The sequence below is a fragment of the Solanum stenotomum genome, chromosome 3 (assembly GCF_019186545.1).
Source record: "Solanum stenotomum isolate F172 chromosome 3, ASM1918654v1, whole genome shotgun sequence".
NCBI classification, from domain to species: Eukaryota; Viridiplantae; Streptophyta; class Magnoliopsida; order Solanales; family Solanaceae; genus Solanum; species Solanum stenotomum.
Window position 1 is genome coordinate 13,468,534 of NC_064284.1, and position 25,474 is coordinate 13,494,007.

General features: G+C 33.6%; 4 protein-coding genes and 1 pseudogene across 5 annotated transcripts; 1 reads left to right on the plus strand and 4 right to left on the minus strand.

The window, feature by feature from the left end:
- Nucleotides 1-895: 895 nt before the first annotated feature.
- Nucleotides 896-6,684, plus strand: LOC125857922 (dolichyl-diphosphooligosaccharide--protein glycosyltransferase subunit STT3B). Its single transcript, XM_049537577.1, has 7 exons — nt 896-1,466; nt 1,804-2,317; nt 2,758-3,294; nt 4,561-5,015; nt 5,311-5,433; nt 5,668-5,727; nt 6,354-6,684. Exons 1-7 carry the CDS (start codon nt 1,108-1,110, stop codon nt 6,481-6,483), a joined length of 2,178 nt encoding a protein of 725 aa, XP_049393534.1. The 5' UTR covers nt 896-1,107; the 3' UTR covers nt 6,484-6,684.
- Nucleotides 6,685-7,525: 841 nt separating this feature from the next.
- On the minus strand, nt 7,526-11,160 carry LOC125859780 (E3 ubiquitin-protein ligase RING1-like). 2 transcript variants are annotated; one of them, XM_049539593.1, is made up of 2 exons: nt 9,919-11,160; nt 7,526-7,794 (listed from the first exon to the last, which is right to left on the minus strand). In XM_049539593.1, the coding sequence occupies exon 1, from the start codon at nt 11,081-11,083 to the stop codon at nt 9,920-9,922; it is 1,164 nt and encodes a 387-aa protein (XP_049395550.1). In that variant the 5' UTR covers nt 11,084-11,160; the 3' UTR covers nt 7,526-7,794; nt 9,919. The 2 variants fall into 2 exon arrangements, with proteins under 2 accessions (XP_049395550.1, XP_049395549.1); XM_049539592.1 differs by having other exon boundaries at nt 9,899-11,160.
- Nucleotides 11,161-12,484: 1,324 nt separating this feature from the next.
- Nucleotides 12,485-14,562, minus strand: LOC125859617 (pentatricopeptide repeat-containing protein At4g33170-like). The gene has a single exon (XM_049539400.1). It carries the CDS (start codon nt 14,497-14,499, stop codon nt 12,709-12,711), a length of 1,791 nt encoding a protein of 596 aa, XP_049395357.1. The 5' UTR covers nt 14,500-14,562; the 3' UTR covers nt 12,485-12,708.
- Nucleotides 14,563-14,897: 335 nt separating this feature from the next.
- On the minus strand, nt 14,898-16,062 carry LOC125860261 (uncharacterized). Its single transcript, XM_049540191.1, has one exon. The coding sequence runs from the start codon at nt 16,054-16,056 to the stop codon at nt 14,911-14,913; it is 1,146 nt and encodes a 381-aa protein (XP_049396148.1). The 5' UTR covers nt 16,057-16,062; the 3' UTR covers nt 14,898-14,910.
- Nucleotides 16,063-20,771: 4,709 nt separating this feature from the next.
- LOC125858696 (uncharacterized) lies at nt 20,772-21,632 on the minus strand (annotated as a pseudogene).
- Between the last annotated feature and the right edge of the window lie 3,842 nt (nt 21,633-25,474).

Consider the following 25,474-nt stretch of genomic DNA (forward strand, 5'->3'; position numbering starts at 1 on the left):
TGAAAAAATAAAGGTAAATATTACTAGTTCCTTGTTCCATTGTGGATAATATCCATATTATTCATAGATTTAACTTATTTTCCATTCATGTTAATATCGACTATTAAATATTTATTCAATCTTATTTAACCCGATTCTAACATGTTCCTACTATCCACTCCGACTCTATCAGTTGTCTCTCCTAAGTAGGGGTGTGCATTCGGTTTTTTGGTTTGATTTTGCACTATTCGGTTTGGATTTTTCGGTTTTTGGTTTTGTAAAAGTTAACCCAATCCGATCCAAAATAAATTTGGTTTGGTTTGTTTTCCTCTATTTGGTTCGGCTTTTTTCAGTTTGGTTATTCGGTTATGCCAATAATTAATAACATAACCAAAGTAATAATGTTGAATCTCTTAAATATACTTTCTAATATAAATCATAAGTAAAACTTAAAACACAATACTTATAAAGTATACCTATTATAGATAGATGTTCAAATATAAAATATAAACGTAATCATAATGAAAGGCAATAACCAAAAAAGGACAAAAGTGGTTAACTCAAACTTAATTCTAAACCTAAACATTTATATATAATATGTATAGTTCGTTTTTTTTCGGTTTTTATTTTTTTAAATCCGAAATCAAACCAAAAATTCAAACAAAGTAATTATTAATCCAAAACCAATTCGAAAAACCAAATAAAAATTTGATTTGATTTAATTTAATTATTCGATTTAATCCGAATAGAGCACACCACTACTCTAAGTTCATAATAATTAGTAAATGAGAAAATTCCCGATGAATTTTATCTGGATTGGGTCTCGTGATGCTTCAAAATTGGGCCTAAAAGGGAAGAGCCCATTGACTAAATACCTTGTAAAAGTCCTCCCTTTTATGTCATTTTTTCCACGTTTTGTCGATTCGTCAGACTCGATACTTGCTCTGAGGATCCTTCCATGATTCATAGAGTACCATCACTGGCGTTTCAGTAGGGTTTGCGTTTTGATCCGTCACTCTAAACAATTCATAAATGTAAGAAAAATCCAAAACTCGGCAAATTCGAATCGAAAATTCGCACTCTGTTCATCAATTGAGCTGAATTAGTAGTAGATCTAATCTCGCAGAAATGGAGAAAGCAACGGATCTGCTTTCCTCATCGCAGTCAATGTTCTCACTCAAATCTCTTAAGTTGAAGACGAAGCAACAGGAGCTTCTGCTTCGAATTTCGATCCTCGGACTCGTTTACATTCTCGCATTTATCACTCGACTCTTCAGTGTGCTGAGATATGAGAGCATGATCCATGAATTCGATCCGTATTTCAATTACAGGACGACGTTGTATTTGACTCAGAAAGGTTTTTATGAGTTTTGGAACTGGTTCGACTCCGAGAGTTGGTATCCACTTGGAAGGATCATTGGTGGTACGCTTTATCCTGGACTTATGGTCACTGCTGCCTTTATCTACTGGATACTTAGATTCCTCAGGTATCGCATTTGTTTTTCTGCCCTTTTGTTTTCAAACTAAATTACTGCATAAGGTGAGGACTTGAAGGTGTAATTTTTAAAAGAAAAATGTGAAGAGGAAGCACTGTAATATGTATGTACCAGAAAACTATGTAGAGAAATTTAGGAAACATATGAGTGACTGAGAAATAAATTTTTTGTTTGTTTGGAAAAGAGACATAGAGAGCAAGTTTAGTCATAAGTAAAAATTACTTACCTTTAAGTATACTAGTAGGATTTGTAACCTGAGAGATATCTATTGCTTTACTCGAAAATACAGAATCGTTCTCTGAGAGCTAAAAGTATGACATTTTTTTAGGTTTGCTGTCCATATCCGTGAGGTATGTGTGCTCACAGCACCATTCTTTGCTTCCAACACAACTCTTGTTGCTTACTTCTTTGGGAAGGAGTTATGGGATACGGGTGCTGGTCTTGTGGCTGCAGCATTGATTGCTATCTGTCCTGGTTACATCTCAAGGTCGGTGGCAGGATCATATGACAATGAGGGGGTTGCGATATTTGCACTGTTGCTTACTTTCTATTTATTCGTTAAGGCAGTGAAAACAGGTTCACTTGCTTGGTCTCTGGCCTCAGCTTTAGGGTACTTCTACATGGTTTCAGCTTGGGGTGGTTATGTATTTATCATTAATCTTATTCCACTGTATGTGCTGGTACTCTTGGTTGTCGGAAGATATTCAATGAGGCTATATGTGGCTTACAACTGCATGTACATTTTAGGAATGTTGCTAGCAATGCAAATTCGTTTTGTGGGTTTTCAGCATGTACAGTCGGGAGAACATATGGCAGCAATGGGAGTATTTTTCTTGATGCAGGTATTCTTTTTGTCTCGTGTGTTATTTCAGTGGAAATAGATGAATAAAAATGAATGTCTTTTAAATCATTTATATAACTATGAACATGTCATTCAAGTTTCTTGTGTACTCCATAGTTTCAGGAGAATCGCAGAAATTTCCCAATCCCAATTTCTAAGTATTTTTGGGGGTCGTTGATGGGAATTCATATCATTTTACTTAATTCCTTCCCCCCAGAGGATTTCTTTTCCTTGGCTTGTAGATTTTTTCATCTCTACATTTGATATTTTCCCCATGAAAATCTAATCTGGAGGATGGATATTTGTTTCTCATGACACTTTTACTCCTTCAGCCTGTTCTTTTATTCTTTGCTCATGACTTACAATTGGTGTTAGGATTTTGCTGATGCTTTTAGAAGCTGTACAGCTTGTTCTCAATACTAAGTTTTGATCTTGTTGCAGGTGTTTTATTTCTTGGATTGGGTGAAACATCTACTGAATGATCAGAAGTTGTTTCAAGCTTTCTTAAGGATAACATTGACTTGTGCTATAAGTGTGGGTGTCATTGCTCTTGGAGTTGGCACTGCTTCTGGTTATATCTCTCCATGGACTGGTCGGTTTTACTCACTTCTGGATCCAACTTACGCGAAAGACCACATTCCCATTATTGCTTCTGTTTCAGAGCATCAACCAACTGCATGGTCATCTTTCATGTTTGATTTTCATATATTGCTAATCCTTTTCCCTGCGGGTCTGTATTTCTGCTTCAAACGACTGTCGGATGCTACTATATTTATCGTGATGTATGGTCTCACCAGCATGTACTTTGCTGGGGTCATGGTTCGATTGATTCTTGTTGCTACACCTGCGGTATGCCTCATCAGTGCTATTGCTGTCTCGGCAACTATCAAGAATTTAAGTCTGTTGGTGAGGACAAAAACAAAACCTACTCAAGCTGGCTCTGGTAAAGGAACAACTAGCACAAAGGCTTCCTCAAAGGTAGCATCACTGAATATGATTAGTTATTGTTTTTCCCTAATACTTCAAATTACACGATGAACCTATATCTTCTTACCAAGAAGCCAGTCGATGCAAACTTCTTACTGCTACTAATTCAAGTAGCTTAAAAGACATATTAGCAGGAACCAAATCTTTGGTGTTAAATAGTTTAGGAGTCATTTAATAAACATAATTTATTTTGATGGTTTGTCTGGCTGGACAGGTCTGAAAGATCCCTATAGGAAAGGGTAAAATTTGATGTTCTTGTTTCTTCAACTTCCTTCAAGTTTGAAATATGCTGCCTTCACTGAAACATTGAACACATTCTTTTTCCCCTTTTTGTACCATCTCTTAACTCAATTTTCTCTTAAATGGTCTACATACGGTGTTTGGTAATTTAACTTCCTTGTGTAATGTGTGTATGTTCCAAGAGGTCTTAATATGTGCAAGCAACTAAATTGATACCTACTGACTATTAGGAGTTAATGTTCATGAATTTAGCAAACAGTAGCCAATTATTTTGATTTCCACCTACTCTAGTTGTGCTGTTGTCTGCTTCTATGCAAATCCCTTTTCGGGTTGGCTAATGTCTGATCCAATAATGTAGTGCAAATAAGTGCAACAAAATTTTACTCCAAGTATTACTGAATCCCAATTCTTTTGCAAAGTTAATAATTGCCCAAAAGGTAATATGATACAATTATCAAACCCTTTTTCATTTTATATTTACTCATGAAGCAAGATGTGTTACCTTTAACCACCAAATCGTCCGAGCTGATTTGGTTGTTCTTGCTGTGAGATTCTCCTTTTCTTTCTGCATTTTTTTCCGTTAAGTTGTCAGTGCACTAATTATGGATGATGGGATGGGGCTGAGTTCAAAATTTGTATATGCTACATTGAATTGTCTCTTTACTATAGTATTGACGGCATGAATATCTTTATTTCTGAAATAAAGTTACATTGAATTGTGTACACCAAAAAGGTCATGTAAAATGATAAAAAAAGTAGAATTATATTTTTGCTCAAGTGTGTTTTTGTTCGAGTTACAAAAATAAAGTACTTGGGCAAAAGTATAAGTATAATGACATTTGATCTTTTTGCGTGCAATTAACTGTTTTAAGTACATGATATAACTTATCAACTCCTGCATTTTCTTTCAAATGAGGTGATGTGAACAAGAAATTAGCAACCATAATTGATTTTGGAACTAGTAGTAGTTGTGGCCTATAACTAACTTGCTTTTGTAAATAATTGTGACTAAAACAGGGTGCGCTTGATCAGTCTTTGCCCTACCAAAAAAATGGAGCAATTGCATTGCTTGTTGGTGCTTTCTATTTGCTGACTAGATATGCAATCCATTGCACATGGGTGACGTCAGAGGCATACTCATCTCCCTCCATTGTCCTAGCTGCAAGGGGTGCCCATGGGAATAGGGTTATCTTCGATGACTACCGTGAAGCATATTTTTGGCTGAGGCAAAACACCCCTCAGGATGCTAAGGTGATGTCTTGGTGGGATTATGGTTATCAGATCACTGCCATGGGAAACAGGACTGTGATTGTAGATAATAATACCTGGAACAACACGCATATAGCTACAGTAGGAAGAGCGATGTCATCTTATGAGGATGAAGCATATGAGATAATGAGATCACTGGATGTGGATTATGTATTGGTTGTGTTTGGAGGTGTAACTGGGTATTCATCTGATGACATAAACAAGTAAGGAGTTTGTTATTTTAAGAAGCATGGTTGCTAATATTTCACCTCATGTGCTGTATCTTATTTTCCTTAATCAATGTGTAATGTCAGGCTTACAGTGAAATTCTTTTCACCTTTTTTTGTTATTAGTTTTTCCGTGTAAGCATATAAAGATGTCTTATCAAATATTCACATATACTAGTATGTTGATAAATATTTTTTGTATAGGGTTTCATCCCCTCGTGTTCTTTTTTTAATGATGATCTTATCTTGTGACTTCATTCTAATTTAATTGTAATCATCCATTTCGTGCTAGATTCTTGTGGATGGTGAGAATAGGTGGCGGAGTTTTTCCTGTCATCAAAGAACCAGATTACCTTGTTAATGGCGAGTATCGTGTTGACAAAGGTGCTGCACCTAAGATGTTGAACTGTCTGATGTGAGTTCCCCTTTACTCATGACTCATTGTGTATATTGATTCATCCTTGTCCAACAGTATTTTGGTGACTTCAGGGCAGCCTATTACATTTTATTGTTACTTTCTAAAATGTTTTGGTTCCTGAAGTTTATTTTTTGTCTAAATTCTGTTGGTCATAGTTCATATACTATTAAATCTCTTTCTTTCTTCTCGTACACAGAGATTGATTTTATACAACTGATGTTTCATGATTAGGTACAAGCTATCTTATTATCGCTTTGGTGAGCTGACAACAGAATATGGCCAGCCTCCTGGGTAAGTTACTAACCTCACTATTCCTCATGATATTGAAGGCATCACTGTGCTTTCTGGTTTTGTGGTGGATCTTTTAGACCCTTATTGAGATCATACAAATTCCCAATTAGAATTATTAAGCCTCCTTTTTTGTGCTTTTGGGAACAAGCGGTTGGGTGGAGGTTGGCAAAAGATAATCATAGAATAAATGAGGTTATCAAAATGTGATTCCTGACTTTCTGACAATGGTTAACATGAAGTTGCAAATTTTGCTGTTTCCACGAGATTATTATTTCTTTTGTAGGGTTTTGTTTTGTTAGATCCGGGTTATCGGAAAAAGAACTATGCACATTGGGATTTGGTTTTTGAAAATTAGTTTTACAAAAAAAGATATCATTGAAGCTTGAAAACACTTGAGACAATTTTGTATGTGTTGAAATACAATTTTCAGAATGACATGTTGATTTTGTACTGAGAACATCCCTTTGCTGCTTTTGGAGATCAAATTGGTTTCCAGAAACAACACACATTTAATTTTAATACTGTTTTGAAAGGATTGTGGGCTTATGGTTTATTTGATGAATATTAGAGACATTATTACTGGAATATAATACTGATGCCTTTCGCAATGTCTCTTTATGGTCCAGATATGATAGAGCCAGGGGAGTTGAAATAGGAAACAAGGACATCAAACTTGAATACTTGGAAGAGGCGTTCACGACTTCTAATTGGATAGTCAGAATTTATAAAGTGAAACCACCCAAGAACAGGTGGTAGTAATAAACAGGATGTCTTCTCCATCTCTGCGGCTGTAATGAGTATTTCAATTTTTGAAAGCATTAGATAGATATAGATTACTGCTTTCTTTCTTATCTTTTAATCGGAGGTAAAGTTTATGGCTCCAGTTGCCTGGGATGTTCTTTTTGTAGTATGACTCTCTCACTAATATGACCATTGTAATATTTAATAGCAAGTCTTTGAGTAGTTTGTCTGAAATCTTTCGTGGTTAGGAGGAATTTGAGAATTGGATGACAATAATTTAAAACTTGCTCTACGACAATTTGGTCTTTACTCCAAAGTTGAGTGGAAACAGATCAAAGACTAAAAATACATTGCTGGTTTGGCTTTTACATAGTTATTATACATATAACACTAGACAAGACATCAACTTAAGAAAATAACGGGACAACCATTATAACATGGACAAAGTTTGTCTTTATTTTGCATAGGTTAGTAAATACTCCCTCTGTTCCTATTTATTTGTCCACTTTTGAATTGACACACCTTTTAAGAAAACAATGATTGACATAGTGAGTTTATCATTTTACTCCTATTAATTAGGAAGGAGATGAATTAAAAATTTAAGATTTTCAAGAAATTTTACATTTTTCGAAATAATTAATTTAGAGTATAATAGGTGAAAAAATATTGTCATTTCTTGATTTGTCAAAATGAATAAGTAATTAGGAACAATTATAAAAGAAAAAGTGGATAAATAATTAGGGACATAGGGAGTAGTATGCTATCATCCTCTTGTACTTTATGCATCCACTACTGTCGTTTGTTTGGCAACACAACGGATATTAGCAACAACCATTTGATTCCGACTTTCTTAACGTTGACATTACTTTTTTTATTCTATTACTACTTATTATCTTTAGCAGTCCATTAGGTGGATTCAATATTCCATGTACTATATCAACTCATCGTCAAATCAAGAATCTGAATGAATATGTTGTCATGGTAAGCATAAGAATAGGATATAAGGGAATTTACAGCTATTCCTTTTCAAGTTTCCAAGTAACATTAGTTTGCTTTTGTAAGATATTAAGATGATGAGCTCCAATATCTAATTGATTTAGTGCTACCATAATTACCTTCAAAGCCCACAGATAAAATTGTAAAGGAGAGAACAGCAAACTTTAACTTTAAAAAATATACAATAATGTGAAACTGGACTGAACCTTTTTTTTTCAAAAGAACTATGAACATTTTCTATCAACAATCTTTATAACTGGCACACTATCTACTTCTCCCTGTATTATGTTCTTTTACAACCTGGTACACATTTGAGATACCACGGCTCTCCTGCCAGAAGACGAAAGATGAAAATAGCCATTACTGAGAGAGACATGATACTGCACAACAATACATGACTGCTAAATAGCCTCTTTACCACCAATTTGAAACATGACAAGAGACTAGCAAATAAATGACTGTCACCTCAGCTGGGAAATACAACACTTCTACATTGCTGAATCACAAAGATGAGCACGCAAAAATAACTAAATGAAAACAGTAACCACAGAAGGGGTGCAGAAATGGAAATTTACACAATTGCATTTCCCCAACCTCCCCTCTCCGCACTCCTGTCTTTTGAGAAGGGGCCTCTCATCTCTTTAATCCTGTTTTTGCTGAAGAATTAAATCACTATGACATTCAAGGGAGCAAAGTGGGGAGCTCTTGGGGAGGTTAAGAAAAGTCACCATGACATGAGAAGGCTGTTTATAAGAGAAAGAAGAAAAACAAACATGCTTAGGACGATATTTCAAAAAAAGCAAGTCCAAAGTTATAATGTGAAGGTAAGAATAACTTGATCTGAAACAACTGAAATTGATCTTAAGACACATTATAGGATAATCCCTGAACTAGAGTAAATGAAAATGCAACTACACTATTCTAATGAATGAACATTACAGAGCACAGAACAAAAATATCATTAATATGATAAGACTTTTTTCTAGTGGCAATATGAAAGAGATGGGAGCAAGGCGACACACACACCCTACCTCTTGAAAAACAACATGTCTAAAAATAATACTGATCACAACGTAAAGGGACTGAGTCATAAATATGCGGGAAGAAAAATGTCAGCCAAGTGAAGTGTTGAATAGCACACTTTGACTTTAAATACACATTTTATTCAGTAGAACATATGTCTACTTCCTTCAGCAAGGACAGCAGAGCTAAGTTGCACGGACTCTTCATGTTTTGCTACCGCACCCGTGTCGACATGAGACGGATGCGGGATACATGTGGGATTCGGTCAACCCACCATTGGATACTTTGACCAGAGACCATGGACAAATTTGGGGGAAAAATTGAGATTTTGATTTCTCAAAATCTCCTTTTTAGCCTTCCCTCTTGATCAATATTTGTTGCTTCATGTTTCAAGCCAAATATAGAGAAACTAAGAATTCAAGCGGTTGTGTTCTTACTTTTGGTAGACAGTAGCAATGATCTGTAAGGATAGTTGGTGGAAGGCCTTGAATCACTTTTTAATTTTTGAGGGGAAGAACCAGAGAGCTTGAAAGAAGTTGGGGGTCTTGGAGAAGACGCCCTAGAAGATCTTTCAGAATTTAGAATATCTTTGTAGCTCTATTTATATATTTTTGATTTTTTGCCCGAATCCTAATACCCGTATCCATACCCAGATCTGTACCTCCGAATTGTAAAGTTTAGATTTTGCCAAATCCGACCCTCAGATTCGCATCTGCATTGGATACCCGCACCCGAGTCCGAGCAACTTAGCATAAGAGACGGAAACGGAATGTGAATATAGATGTTTAATGATTATACTTGTTTTAAAACGTAACGGTAATAGCGGTGAAGAACAGTTGCCGATTTCACTATAGATCGGTTAAGAATGCTTTAAGGACATAGCAACTAAGATAGATACTACTCTATACCAGCTGAACATTAAGTAAATGTTCAGTTGGTAAGAATTAAACAAAATTAACTATATGAATCCATACCCTCCTTGTCAACAACTTCTTGTACCTGTTTCCTTCAGTTTTCAAAAGAATGGATCCGGTATCATAATTGATAGTTCACCACTCAAGGATACAAAACGATAAGGTGCTAAAGCTAAGCCAAGCTGATGTTGAAGGAAGTGGATTGACTAGTGAAAAATCTTGTTCAACCACATCTTTAGTTACATCTAACACCCTTCTACATAGATATTCTTGCTATAGAGCTTGTGTCATATTTAATGTGGATGATTTCAACCATTTTTTATACACTATCAAGAGAAAAGTACTTAGAGGCTAATTTAAAGCAAATGATCAACAATCAAAAACATTATTTTCCGAAATTCCCATATATTACAAGGATGGGGCACTTGTAATTCTCGAATACTAGCATACAAGAAACTTAATGTAACAACTATGAACATGCAAGATTTGGAGAAAACCTCAGAACTCTACTCCATACTTTAATCGAGATCCTCCTGCCTCGGCTGCCCTCCAGAACCTGGATTAGACTCCCCACTAGGAGCATTGTTGCTCGTATTGTTGTTGTTGTGATTGTTAGCATCATTGCTTGCCCCTCCACTGTTGCTCGTCTCAGCAGGTGATCCAAGTCCCCTGAAAAGCCATTGCAATGGTATCCTAAGCCTCCTCTCCCCTGTACTAGGTGTCTGAGAATTGTCCTGATCTCCCCCACCTTCTAAACCCCCAAACATCACACCAGTACTGTTGTTGTTGGTATTATTGTTACTAGTGTTGGTATGCGTATTACTAGTATTGGCAGTCTGCTGCTGTGATGTCTTCCTATTCTCATAATCAGGATCATCAGTAGGCAGCTCATATCGACACACTGGGCAAGAATTGTGCATCTCCAGCCATGGCATTATACAATCCTTGTGGTATATATGTTTGCAAGGTATCTGCTTCGCCTCCATGCCGAGTTCAAAAGTATCTTTACAAACTGCACATTGAGATGAATCAGAATCCAACAACTCCTCAGTGATCTTAATATCTGGAAGCCCAGCAACAGCCGACTTTGCAGCCGGAGGTGTACCATGACGATTTGGATCATTTTCCGCAAGCTGTTGAATCAATTGCTCAAGCCCAGGCCCTAGAAAATAGTCACCTAGATTCCCCGGAATCCTAAAATCACCACCAGCTCCACCACCGCCTCCATCAGGATGATTCTCGAAGATTAACTGAATATTCCCACCCCTCATACTACTAAAATAGTTGTTTAGGAAAGCGAAAGGGTCAAATTGATTGGGGGATCGACCTGGTAAAGCAGCGGAACCACCAGCCATACCTCCAAATAAAGCAGAAAGATCATCAAAACCGACAGCACCACCGGCAGGTGAAGCAGCGTTTGAAGAGAAAACAATCGGAAATCCACCTCCGAAAGGTAGGTCATCGGTAGTGGCGGAGGAGAAGAAGGGATGAGTATTAGGATTAGGGTTGGAAGGTGGTGCGGTTTCCGATTCTTCTAAAAACGTACCGTTGCAATTTGGGCATGAGAGCTCTGAATTTGGTGATGGCGTAATGGTAACTGTCTGTTCACATTGGTAGCAATAATAATTCTGTGGTTGATTTCCGGAAGCGCCTCCGCCACCAACTGCTCCGGCCGACGACATTCTTTTCTTATCTATATAGATATAGAGAGAGAGAAAGAAAGAAGAAAATGTAAGGAAACTGAAATTTAGAGAGAGAAAGAGAAATTCGATGTGAGAGAGAGAAGTTAGGGAAATTGGAGAAATGGAGGAAAGAAGGAAGAGGGGCGCGTGGTATTTCAACTGCGAGTACAAATAGCTGATGGGATAGTTTGAGTACTCGCTTTTTGAATGGGTGTGGATGGATGGTGGGGTCGGTGATAAGACAGGCTACAACCTCCGACTCCCAGGTTAATTAGTTAACAATCTTCATGTGCCTAACCTCTCAACATTTTTGGTATCCTCATTTAACTTGTGTTTGCTTTATTCACACCTATGTAATTTAGTTTCATTAAATTATTATTATTTTGTTAAATCTATGTAATTTTTATGTATATTACACTTAATCATATATAATTGAAACATATGTTGAAATTTTAGTACTAATATGTTTGCATGCAGAAGAGGAAGAAAAGCGAAATGCAATTTTTTTCTTTGAGTTACCTAATATTAGATTTTATACAAATAAAACGTAAAGCGACAACGAGTTAAATAGATAATTTTGCTTGATTAATTTATCTTTATGGTATAAAACTTTTTTTTATATTATCATGCTATTTCACGTGATCACATCAACCTTGAAATCATAACATCAAAAAACAAATAATAACTTGCTAGACAAATTAGATTGCACTAATAATAAATTCATATATCTATACATTTCCTATAAATTGTGTCAGCCCAATTAGTGGCTGAATTAAGGGAAGTTCAAGAGGTTGCCATGTTGGGTCAATTCAAGTTTAAATTTTGTTTAATATGATTTGAGGTTCAAAATAAGCAACCCTAATAGTAAATATTCCTCAATTTCAAATAACTTATTATGAATTCTCGTGGATTATATTGCTTTGGAAAAACCCCTTTCAGTTATTTTACTATGATATAAAGTTTAGAGTATAAACAAATTAATCATAAATAATAATTGCACGAAAGGAACCCAAGAGGTTAGCAAGTTGGATAAGTAAGTAAGCATTGTGTTTTAAGCCACGTGGCAAGAATTCACGTGAACTCCTTTTTCTGCTATAATATAATAAAAAGAGTGGACCCTTCAAACAAAAAAAATAATACTTTAGTCTATATGGTCCTTTCAATTCAATAAACCCCAAAGAGAAAAAAAGGTTAAATTGAGTGAAACTTTTGCAAAAAGATATGGAAAAGGTATTCTGAAATGAGTTTTTAAGTTTTATGCCTACATAATTTTTCACTATCATACGTTCAAAATAATATCTATAAATAAGTTTCTTTAGAATATGAGATTTGAAATTACTAAAACTAAAATGTCACCTGTTATAATAAGTTATAATAATTTAAAACAACACCAATAGTACAAATCCAAAAACAAAAAGGCCAAATACAGCCTATACTGTTCTTGCTAGACAAAGATTATAACCAACGAATGATAAGTGCTTTTCCTTGTGTGGATCTTATTACAATGGAAAAACTTGATGAGTCGATCCACCTAATGTCTTGCGTTTACTGTTATATATTGGGAGTTACTTGACGTATTACTGGTTCATCATTCAAGCTAGAACCATAGGATTCTTTCTTGACATTTAAAACCAACTGGAGCCAGGGACTTTCTTGACATCCCTGCTTTGCATCAATTCCCTCACAGTTCCAACTCCATCCCAGTTTTGCAAACCAGCAAATGTATTGGACAATAACACATAGATTGAAGGATCAACTTTGTCAACTTGTAATGCTCGTTCTGCTGCTCGTTTTGCAGTTTCCATATCCCCATGAAGTTGGGATGCTCCAAGCAACGTTTGCCAGACCAGCAAACCTGGTTGAAAGGGCATGCTCAAGATTAGTTCCTCAGCTTCTCTAACGCGTCCAACACGTCCAAGGAGATTCACCATACAAGCATAGTGATCTTCTCCAGGGAGAATACCATAGTCATCACTCATTGATGTGAAATACTTCCATCCCTCGTCGATAAGTCCTCCTTGGCTGCAAGCATAAAGTACACATATGAAGGTAATGTAGTTAGGCTCTGCCCCTTCTTCCCTCATCTGATGGAAAATTTCAAGAGCTTTTTTGGGATATCCGTTTTGCGCATAGCCCATAATCATAGTGGTCCATGAAACAGTAGTGTGTTCATCCATTGACTGAAAAACCATGAATGCCCCATCCATGCTACCACATTTGGCGTACATGTCGAGCAATGCATTATCTACACAGACATCAATGTCATCCCCGAGTTTGATCCTCATGCCATGAACTTTCTCCCCTTCTTTGAAAGAAGCTGTACTGGCACATGCACTAAAAGCTGTTGCTAGGGTAAACTTATTAGGCATTACTCCTGCCCTCCTCATTTCTCCAATGACCCTGAGAGCTTCAATTGGCTCGTCACAATTCAAACACCCTGCTGCCATTTGCGTCCAGGAACAAACGTCTTTAAAACAGATCTCTTCGAATGCTTTGAAACCCTCACCCAAACTTCGATTTTTCAAATACATATCCACCAAAGAGTTCCCTACACACATCTCACTTCCATGACCAGACTTAACAAGCTGGGAATGTACTTGCACACCCAAATCAAGAACAAAAAGCTCTGCTAACCCAGTAAGAACACTAGCAAAACTGAAGTTATCTGGTACAACTCCTTCGTGGATCATCCTGTACCAAAGCCTTGGTACCTCTGAGCAACAAAATTGCATGCAACCACTTAGCATTGCATTCCAAGTAACAATATCTTTATTGGAACACCACTCAAAAACCATTAATGCTTCATCTAATCTACCGTGCCTTATCAAAGTCGTCAAAAAAGCATTCACTAAATAAACATTAGACTCGAATCCAAGTCTTGTAATTAGTCCATATACTTGGTATGCATTAGTCAAGCTTAATCTATCCTCAAACGAGCAAGCGTGAAGGGCACTCACGAAAGTGAACTCATTAGGCTTCGTTCCACTCCGGTGCATACGAGTAAACAGAGAGAAAGCTTCAACAGGGAAACCCTTTTGCACAAATCCAGCAATGAGGGCAGTCCAAGACACCACATTTCTGTCAGTCATTTCATCAAACAGTTTGAGTCCTTTCGCAGTGTCACCACATTTCACATAAGCATTTAGAAGATGGTTGTGTAAATATAGCGAAGACCTGCCGCCTGGGTTTTTCAGCAGTTTCGCGTGAATGGCTTTGGCGTTATCCAATCTTGATGTCGCCACACATAGACGCAGTACATTCAAATATTTACCCTCCTCCTCCTCTTGGTTCTTGTCCCATATGACTGATGCTCTGTAGTTTTTCTTTGTTGTAAATTTAGAAAAAGATGTCTCATTATGAATACCAGTTAGTATTTCATGTAAAGCTTTGAACTTTTTGAGTTTTGAAGGAAGCATATGGATATTTTGTAAAGAAAACAAGAAATATATGTAGCTACAATATTCCTCATATATAATAATACTAACAACTAAAGTTTTGAATCAAAATAAACTCTTTTAAGTATTGAAAAGCACATCAATTGAGCAAGTAAAAGAGAACTATTCATAGTATCTATTAAAGCTTTGATATCAGATCATAATATAATATAGAATACAATCTAAGATAAAGTAATTGTGACTTTCCTGTTTAATATCTCTGTCTCCGCATCATATGCACTTCCATATAATTAAAAACTAGTGTAATTAAAGCCTTTCTATACATGCTCGCCCGAAGGATGGAACAAAAACTGATGGATATCCCAAGCATAATATCGGTCATGGCCAACATACATTGCTAAACCAAAGGAGAAAAGAGTGATTTTTTTATGCCTAAGCAAGTGGAACTAAGCTCATTGTATATGGAACCACAGTAGCACAAAAGAAAGGCTTTGGTGCAAGAGCAGAAAGGCTGCAGAGGTGTCGCATCTTCTTTGTCTCAAACTGATACAAGTAGATATCAGCTGCAACCCTCATAAGCAAGATGTTGTCCTTGAAAGCTAGAGTCCCGATCCAAGGATATCCTGAATTGTAGTCTCTTACTAACTTTTCAGCTATCTTGAACAGATACTTGTCGTTTTCTTTTTCCAGCAATTCCAAAGAGATCGTAAAAGTAAGATCCCATTGAGAAGTAAAATGATCCTTCAGCACCCACAATTGAAGTCCGTGCTCAGATATTAACACATAATGTAGCTTCCCTTCAGCTTCTCCCATGCACATCTCGGGTGTTAAATTGAACTGGTTGGTGGGGAGTGGTACCATTATCAACCAAGATATCTCATTTTCTGGATCAAACATAAGGATTTCGTCTCCATCAGTAAGCCAATACAGAATCCCTGTTACACAGATGCATCCCTTTTTCTGCATGTTGTGATTGCAAAGACAAATCTCTCCGGATATTCTCCATTCTCCTGTTTCTGATGAATAAATGTTAAAAGAAAAACATCCATCTCCTTCTGTGCTGGTTTCATTTTGGCTAACTATCACAACCTTAAAACTTGTGAATGCATCAATCGGGTTCTTGAATGGATCAAAAACCAAGGTTATGCAGCTTTCTCTGGAAGGATTTGGCCACTGAAGTTCTTTCCACTCCTTATTCAGCGGGTTACAGATGTAGATTACAGGAACATCACAAGGAAAGCTACTTCGACAACAGATTAGTCCATAACTTGAATCCTGGATGACAATACGTTCTGGGAGGAAATCAAGAACATCAATATGGACTTCTGTGGTAACTCTTTCTATAGGTATGAAGCTGATCCAGTCATAATCTTCATCACACCACTGGTACCTACCCTGATAGAAGAAACCCGTGAGAGGTTCCATCTTTTTCAACTGTCCTTGGATGAAACTGCGGTCAGACATAAGACATTGCCATCCCTTTGATACACACTTCAATTTCAGCAAATCCTTAGTAGACAATTTTGGTAGTACTTCATATAGCATGTCACTGCTTGGAAACCAAATTTCCTTTTTCATCTTCACAACCCTGACATAATTCAATTCTGTTAACTAAAAAATAGTTGGGATAATTCAAACTAGAGGAAAACACAAAATTACGTGTGACAAAATTTTAGATAAGTACATAATCAGGGATGCAAACAGAGCTACTTCTACATAATGAGTGGATTAACAACTGCAACAAATATCAGAGAAATGATACAGATTGAAAGATGCAGAATCAGCAAGAAATCCACAACATTTTCAGATATATGGGTAGCAAATAATGACAGTTGCCAATAGAACCACTCACAAGCTATAGTATAAGCAGAATACCTGACAAACTCGTATTCATCATAAAACATCATACAGAAGTGAATTGGGATATGAGTATCAAATACCAATGACATCATCATTTAACAAGACTAGCTAGCACAAAACTTGAACACCACACAATAGTATAGTTCTTCATCCATTGAGTACCTGTTAACAACTTTACATATATGGAAGTCCTTTTTCACAGTGGGGTGGAGTTTTCGCCCTTTTCAAGAAACAGAAATAACAATATGCATCTACTATGTCCACACATTGCTAGCAAACCCCTAACCTTCCCAGTAACCCCCAAACAGGACTGCTTCTTTTTTTCTTAGTTTCAACTAAAGATTAATACTTAGCTCTGTTCAACTGTACAAGTAAGGCAATTTCTCTAGCCCATAATGAACAAAAACACACCTCAGTTCATCCCATACATCTCAACCTCCTAAATCACACTGCTGAAGAAGAAGAAAAAAAATATCTGAAGAAATTAAACAGATTGAAAAAGATAAAGATTAACCAAGCAAACCACATTGTAAAACAGAAAAACTTGTAAAGATTCAATCTTTTCAAAAGAACAACACAAAAATTTGCCAGACCCAAAAGGGTTTTTTGCATTAGAAATAAAGAGTTGAAAACAAACCTTGTATTCTTTGAGAAAACTTAAGAAGAGCTTCAAGAAATTCTCAAAACCAACTAAGCTGCCATATTTCCCTATTAATGTTCTCTGTGTGCATTGTAGCTTGCTTTCACTTTTACATGCAAAAACAGAAATGGTGTCTCTCAGAGTGGCACTGAGATATTGGTAGTGGTAAAGTAGGAGGGCACAGACTCTTCAAATGGTGCAGAGGGATTTGTACTAGTTATTATTGTGACAACAGACACAAAGGACAATCCCACTGCCTACAATTTATCTTTCTTTTTTGGTTTTGCCTTTTTATTAGTATCAGGTTATTTAATTTACTGGCAGAAAAAAATAATGCAACCATTATTTATATATTCTATTTGACATTATTGCATGCATTAGCCTGATTAAAGATTTTAATCATTCCTCAAAAAAAAAAAAAAATTATGTTTTCTTCACTATATTTGTGAAGCATATTTTTATATATAATTTATGTTAATTTTAATATATCAAATTAAACAATGCATAAAAAATAATGTTAATTTCAATATCCAAATCACACCATAAATAACTAATGTCATCATTACTAATATATTATGTTAAACGTTATTCCTATAAACCATGCCAAATGACCGTAGATACATGTGTAAAGTTTGTAACCTGAAAAAAAAATTCAAGAGATCAATATAAAGTAGTACTATTCTTTGTCCCAATTGAAGTGTCTTAATTTAATTTCTATTTTAGTTTGTTCTTAAAAAGTACAATTTTTTATATTTAAATATTTTATTTGACAATGTTAAAACTACAAGATTTAAAAAGGACATTTAGTACCGTACACATTTTTAATTTAAGATCATAAGATTTACAAATCTCTTTTTATTTCTTAAATTTCATGTCTAATCAAATTAAGACACTTAAATTAAATCGAGAGAGTAATATAATTTAACTGTCTCTAATTTGAGATTCAAGTTTCATTCAATTGATAAACTTATAATTTCCTTATCGTTATATGTGCGATTTTGAATTTACGCTTAAATTTTAAAAAGGATGATAATGTAAAATAATCTTTCCTTCTTTTTGCATTTTTACGACAATTCAACCGTTAGAATTTCGCTTTTATAGTTTTGTACTGATTTAAGGTTGGACATTTTTTACTGACTATGCAGTATAATATTTTATTTTATTCAATTAGAGTATTAGACGTGAATTTAATATGTATTTTCACTAAGTAGTGACTTTATTATATATATTTTTTTATTTCCCACCCACATTGGAGGTCCGATTAAATTCGGACCGCGCTCTACAGGGCCCATCAGGGATGGTGCTCCCAACATGATTTTCTCCATACCCAGGGCTCGAACCTAAGACCTCTAACTTCTTTGAAAACCTAACTTTATTGGTGATTATTGAAGTATTGGTTCCACAACGCAACAAAATGTATCACATTTGAATGGAATCAAAATAGTTTCATCACCAGGATTAAGATGGGTACTTCATTATACTATAAATTGGGAGGAAGCTACGAGTTACGATCCAGAGGCGTATCTAGGATTTCGGCTAGATGGGTGCATGATTATGAAAAAATGTATCTCTAATATAAATTTGATCGATTTGACTTTTAGTTCGTAATATGAATCATTAAAGGTTAAAAATTATAGGTCCGAAATATATAATACTACTAGTTTTAAATTTTAATATACACATTTGATTTAATTATATAAAAAATTTACAATGCTAAATTTTTTAGGAATTCTCAATGTAACACACTTGAAAATTTTGAAAGAATAAAGGAAAAAAACAAAAGAAAAATTAGTTGAAACAACAAAAGTGTAACTGAGTTACTTGGAAAAGTGTTACTCAAAGAGACAAGATAGATATAAGATTTAAATTTCTATCTCTCACTTAGAGAAGTGCACCCAATCATCATCGCATTTTTATATGATACTTTAAACATGGGTTCACACATCTATATTTAAATATTTTAAAAAAATATATAACACTACTATATATGATCTAGAGAGGGGAGCATGGGTTCACGTGAACCCACGGCACCCCCTCTAGATACGCCTCTATTACGATCATATACATCTATATAATCTTTCTCTACGTGGAAATCGATTACATATTATGTGCTCCAATACGATACCTCCTTTAGTACATAGGCACATTTTTATCACCTTTGTATACCTATGCCATTAATTAATTTCACTTTCATACTTTTGTATTAATGATCTTTTGGCTAGGTTAGATAAATTTTTGTGTTGTTACGCTATTGATTTCCCTTTACCTCCAAATTGAGTATTACTAGGCGTGAAAAGGAAAGTCGTGAAGTAAATAATACACGTATATAATATGATTGAATTTATCATCTTATATGTGATTGAATTTATTAAGCTCGATAAAAGATATAAAAAAAAGAGTAATAATGTATACAAGAAAAAAGAAAAGAAAAATGAGTTGCAAAAAAGAGAAGTAGTAAAGAGGCTAACCATACAAATTCCATCGACACTTGCCACTTGGATGATTAAACTATATAGTTGCAAATAGAAAAAGCAAAGAGGTAATTTAAAGTCGATCTATTTAACATTTAATCATTACAATAAGATGGATTCCAAGAAATCAGAAATGTGACTTAATTGGATCAGATTAAAAATATTTCCTGGTCTATTTTGTGTTCCAGACGATAGACTATTCTCTGTACTATTAATAGAATAGGATCACTTATAACAAGTCACACATTCATATTATGTACATATAAAATAAAGAAATTCCATGATCGAACTATCAAAAAAAAATAAAACTGACTATAACGTCATCTCATTTAATAAAACAGACCATGGTACCCAGTCACGCATCCTTCAATTCGTATGGCTCATCAGTAAATTTTACCATAACGTCATCTCATTTAATATGTGGGTTTGCTACTTTGCTTCTTTAAATTCCTTCAACATTAATCTCATTTGTAGCATCCCTTTTTATTGCAAGAAAATGTCCATGCATAAATTTTAGGTAGACTTGGGTTAGTTATATCATATTATTATGGTGTAGAAATTTAATATATCGATAGTGCACAAAACTTAACTCTTAAATAAATACTCTTATAAAAGAACAAATAACAAATAAAAAACGATATTTAGTTGGGCTAGTAGGGTGATGAGTCGTTATCCATAACAATTTTCATGTTTTTGATTTTTTTAGGGCTTACATTTTGTATCAAATGATATTGGATTTTTTTTTTTTTTTAAAAAAGAATTGGATTTGGATTATTTCGTTTTTCAAATTCGAATACAAAATACATATAAATATAGTATAAAGAATTTAATAGACTTAATTAAATACACATTCCATTCTAAAATATTTTTTAAAAGAGAGTTTTGTGTCACAAAATAAAGAAAAACATTGCAATGAATATATAAGGGGTATATTTGTTCAGTTTAGACTGAAAAATATTTTTGTTAGTTGTTACACTAAATGCGAAATAAGAGAAGATGGTGTAATATTCAAAATCAAAAGGAAAACATATGTTATAAAGCGAAATTTCAAGGAATGTTTATAAAATTATCCTAAGAATAAAAACAGGTAAGTTGACCGCAAATATAAAAAATGCTAAATGTAAACTGTTTTCAATAGTACAAGAATAAAAAAAAAAACCTGTACCCTTCAATCTTCATGAATATAAGGTGCACAAATAAGAGGGACAGGACAAAACTCAGATGAAAATGGAACAACCCGTTGACAATCAAACTAGCAGAGAGTTATATGTGAATGTAACAAATTAACAAGTAAGAAAGAACTCAAATGAATTCATAATTACTCAAAATGACATGCAACAAGTTGTATCTATATCGCAAGAAAACAGAACTGATTTAAAAACGCTTGCGTCGTCGGCCTCTAACTGATTTTTTGAAAGGCATGAATTTCTTGTCTCCTCCTTGTAGGTACAACTCCAAACCAGCAGAACTAATTATAACTTTCTCAAGGGTCCCTAGCCATTCCCCTCCTAAAACCATGTCATATTTCGACGACAGTGGAAGTAGATATACTTTCAAATTAAACACAGTGCCTTCCATTGACAATTGAAAGTTGTTGCATACTCTGGAGCTCACCATTTCCCCCAAATCTGACCGAACAGTTTGAGGCTGTATTAATGGAACTGTCTCACAACCTAACTTATCTGCTAACGATTCATTGATGAAATTGTGCGTAGTCTCTTCTTCCCCCATTAGCACAGCCAACGGTACCTCCCCATGATACCCAGTCACGCAGAATCCACCGTCCACTGATAACTCCATCTCTATCTCAGTAGGAACAACATCTACAATCGGAACGTTAACATCAATCCTCTCTATCTCAGTAGGAACAATCGGAACGTTAACATCAATCCTTTCTATCTCTGTAGGAACAAGATCTACAATCGGAGCATCAACACCATCATCTTCAATCAGTGAAACAGAATCCTTCTTTTTGCTGCGTTTGCGACTATAAGTAGCGGTTATGGGTTCTCTGTGCCGTTTAACTTGCTCCTTCTTAAATAAATCAGCAACAATTGAACAAAGATTCAAAATTAATCATTACAACAATTTTAATTTTGGAAAATCAGTAAAACTAATTGTACCTGAAGCATCGATGAGTTCTCATGGCCGTCAGAGGAACGATTCATGACAGCTTCGATCATTTTTTCGCCTTTCTCTTGATCCCTAGAAGATTCAATGCATTTTTTCAACTCTAAAATTTGTTCATCAAATTTTTCCAGCCTCGCATCAGATTTGTCCAGCCTGGAATTCAATTCTCCAAACAGCCTCTCCATTAGAGCACGCATTACCCTCATCTCTGCTGCAACAGTATCAGCGATTTGCTTGTTTCCATTAACCATCTCGACGGCGAAGAAGAAGAAGAAACACAAAGGAGAAGGATTTTCCGATCAAGTCTATTTATAGTACTCGCTCTCCCGTCTCAACTGCCTTCTCATGCCCTTTCTTTCGAAAAAAAATCAATGAAAATGCACCTGCACAATAAAATGATACTACTACTCCTATTAAGTACTAAAAGTTAATAGTTTGACTAGATACTTTATTTAAGGAAAATTAATGAAGATTTTAAATTTTATGATCCTAGTCAAAGTTGTATTAAATGTATCAAATATCATGTGATCTATGACTTCAAATATATTATATGGAAAGTTGAAATTAAAATTTTATCAAAAAAGAAAATTTATTCTTTTTAAAACAGATTTAAAAAAAAAAGTATAGTAAAGCCTCATTAAATTAATACTTAGTGAATTAATAATTTTTCCAAGATAATATTTTCCTTATGTCCCACTTGAGTCAATGTAAAAAATCATCAATTTCGATAAGATAATATATTTTTCAGAAGATCCATATATAAATATATGATCTCAATGATATTATAAATTAATAATTATTTAAAAGTATAAATATATCTAAGACAATTTTGTGAAATATGATTCTATTATTTTTTTGTTAAAATTTAAATCTAGTTGAAGCTCATCTAATAATTTTTTATTGCATCCAAAAGTTTCGGCGTTGTCACGACTGCAAATCGTTTTGAATGCGTGTGGAACTGATCTCTTTTGTATTCACATAATGTTTTAGTACGTATTTGATCTGTCATTATTGAATTTGTGACAACTTTTAAATGAGAAATTATTTTTTAATATGGTTTCAAGAAACTTCATATGTTGCTAATATAGTTTATTCTCTTAACATCATACATTGAATGTTTTTAGTAAAGATACAATGAATAATATTTGATGATTAAGAAATAATGAACATTACGTATAATGAATTTATTTTTACTATGAATCATTGAGTTTATTTTACAATGAATCATTTAACAAAAAAATATATTACAATGAATCATACACATACTTTATGTATAATGAATTTATTTTTATATGAATTCAATAAATATGATACATAATTCAGCAAGATACAATAATTTTGATGTATTCATAATTTATGTATAATAAATTTATTTTTTATGTGAATTTATAAATATGATACATAAATTAGTAAGATACAATGATTTTCATGTAATCAAAATTAACTTTCATTGAATCTCAAAATACACTTTAAATTAATAAATATTAATTTATTAATTAAATAATACTTTTAAAAATAATAATATTTTATGAATTCATCTATATTAATTTAGTGAAGTTTTAGCGCAATACTTTTTTTAAAACGAAGAGAGTATCTATTTGGAGAAAATGCTTATAAAATGTCCCTCATATGTATATAACGTACAAATATGTTTATTCAAACTTCATTTCTTTTTGGAAATTACTCGCCGCCGTCATTCTTTTAAGTGTGCATTAAATAAACTTGTTTATGTACAACAATTTTCAAATCACAAGTGAGTTGTAAATTATATTTCCTTCCTCTCTTTGTAGTTGAGTCAAATAATAAGAAGTTTGATTAATATTTTATTATGTAAAATTGTAATTTATAGTATTTTTGGTATAGTTTTAAATATTTAAATTTTTAGTTTAAAATATTAAATTAATATAATTTATTTTAATTTTTGAAAAACATAACATGACAAGTAAAAGTGTGTGATGAATTGAACTAACAAAGAAATCTAGTGAGGAACATTCCCTTCACTTTTTTTTCAATTCGCTGCACGAAACTCAAACGACTAAGAAAAGGACTAAGTGAGATTTGATATTCCATCACGAAATGCCATTACTTTATCGATATAAAAAGATTGGAGAAAAAATTCACTTTTTTTTAGCTGTTGTTATCTTTCATTACATAGTCGAAGTTAGAATTAGGAGTTTGGGATTTTAAATTTTGTTAATAATCGTCATTCAATTTTGTTAGGGGTTCACAAATTAATAAACATATATATTTTGATTAATTTTCTATATAAATATATGATCTATTGGAAAACTATTGGGTTCAATTCGTTCGATCATGAAGCCCCAACTAGCTCCGCCTCTGTCTTTTGATGCATAGTTAATTACTTAATTTTATCAACTGTGTAATTTTTCAGGTACTAGATTACAATTATACTCTAATTATTTACTTTCTTCATATGATCAGGTTGAAACGAGCTTTTTAATTGAATTTTTATTTATTTAATATATTCAGAAAGAGTAAAAAATGAGTTACTCACTAAAAAATTAGAAACGCCTACAAGTAAAGCGTTTGGTTAATCAAGAGCTTTTTAAGAAAAACTACAAAAAAAAAAATGGATAGTTTGATCCACTAAATTCGAGGAGCACACATTCTAATATTTAGTCATTAATTAATCATATTCATATGGAGTACTTTTTTTTTTTTTTGAAATAGAGAAACACAAAAAAGGAAAAAAAAAAACGGAAGTTGAGAAAATACAAAACAAGATTTTGCTAAATTAAGTACCACTACTCTATTTTCTTTCCCACGTCCCACGCCCATGCACGATACAAACACATTTACTCTTCCACAATCTCACATTATTTTATAAAATGTTTTACAATATTTATAAAGTTAATCTCTTCTAATATAAAAAATAAAACGGAGAGTATTCTTGAATTTAGATTAGGTCAATGATATTAATAAGGGCTGTGAATTATATTATGAAAATAATGGTATCAATAAGGAGCCAAAATTTGTGGAACATGGGATTTTTCTTATTAAAATTGATTGAGTTTTTTAATTAAATTTTTAGATGTCATATAAACATGTTAAAAAAAATAACTACATTATATTTTTAGAGCGATTTTTCTGTACATCAACTTTTATTTTATAAGGTGCATAATAGATGATGTTTTTGTTGTTGGTTCCATATTTGACTTCTCGGTTTAATGTGTAAATAAATCAAAGATAATTATGATTTGAAGTTGATTAGAGTTTAATTGGGTTCAACTTTTTTTTTTTGGATTAATTTAATCCATTTTTCCTAATCTATTTGATAGTTTGATTTCGCAGATTAAGATGATATTAAATTAGTATATATATATATATACTAGTTCTTGAATACCTGTGTTGCACGTGTATTACCACTTAATGGTATAAATATTTCAAAAGTTAAAATATTTGAATTAAATTTTTGAGAAAAAGAGTTTATTAGCTAACACTTATTGTGTTATGCTATTGATGCTTATTGTGTTCACGCTTTACTTTGAGCTGAAGAGTAAAGACGAAGTTTATTGAGTGGTAATATGTTTGTTGGAATGAATATCGATGAAATCTCATAAAATTATGCTTTGATTTCGTTTTTTTCTTCGCTTTTTTAATGATGAAGGTTGTAAAGATAATTTTGCATTTTTTTTTTATTTATCTATCTTATTTCTCATTATTTTATATTTATATGAATTTTCAATTTTTGTAAGTTTATTAAAAAGAAATTTGTATCAATATAGTAACTTATAACTTTTGCATAACTTTGTTAGAAGCCTGCTAACTATTAACTTAATGTTTTCCTCTTTTATCTGTATTAGATTTAATAAAACTATATTACTTATAATGCATAAAACGCGAACTAATTCACTAATAAATATTTCTACTTTCA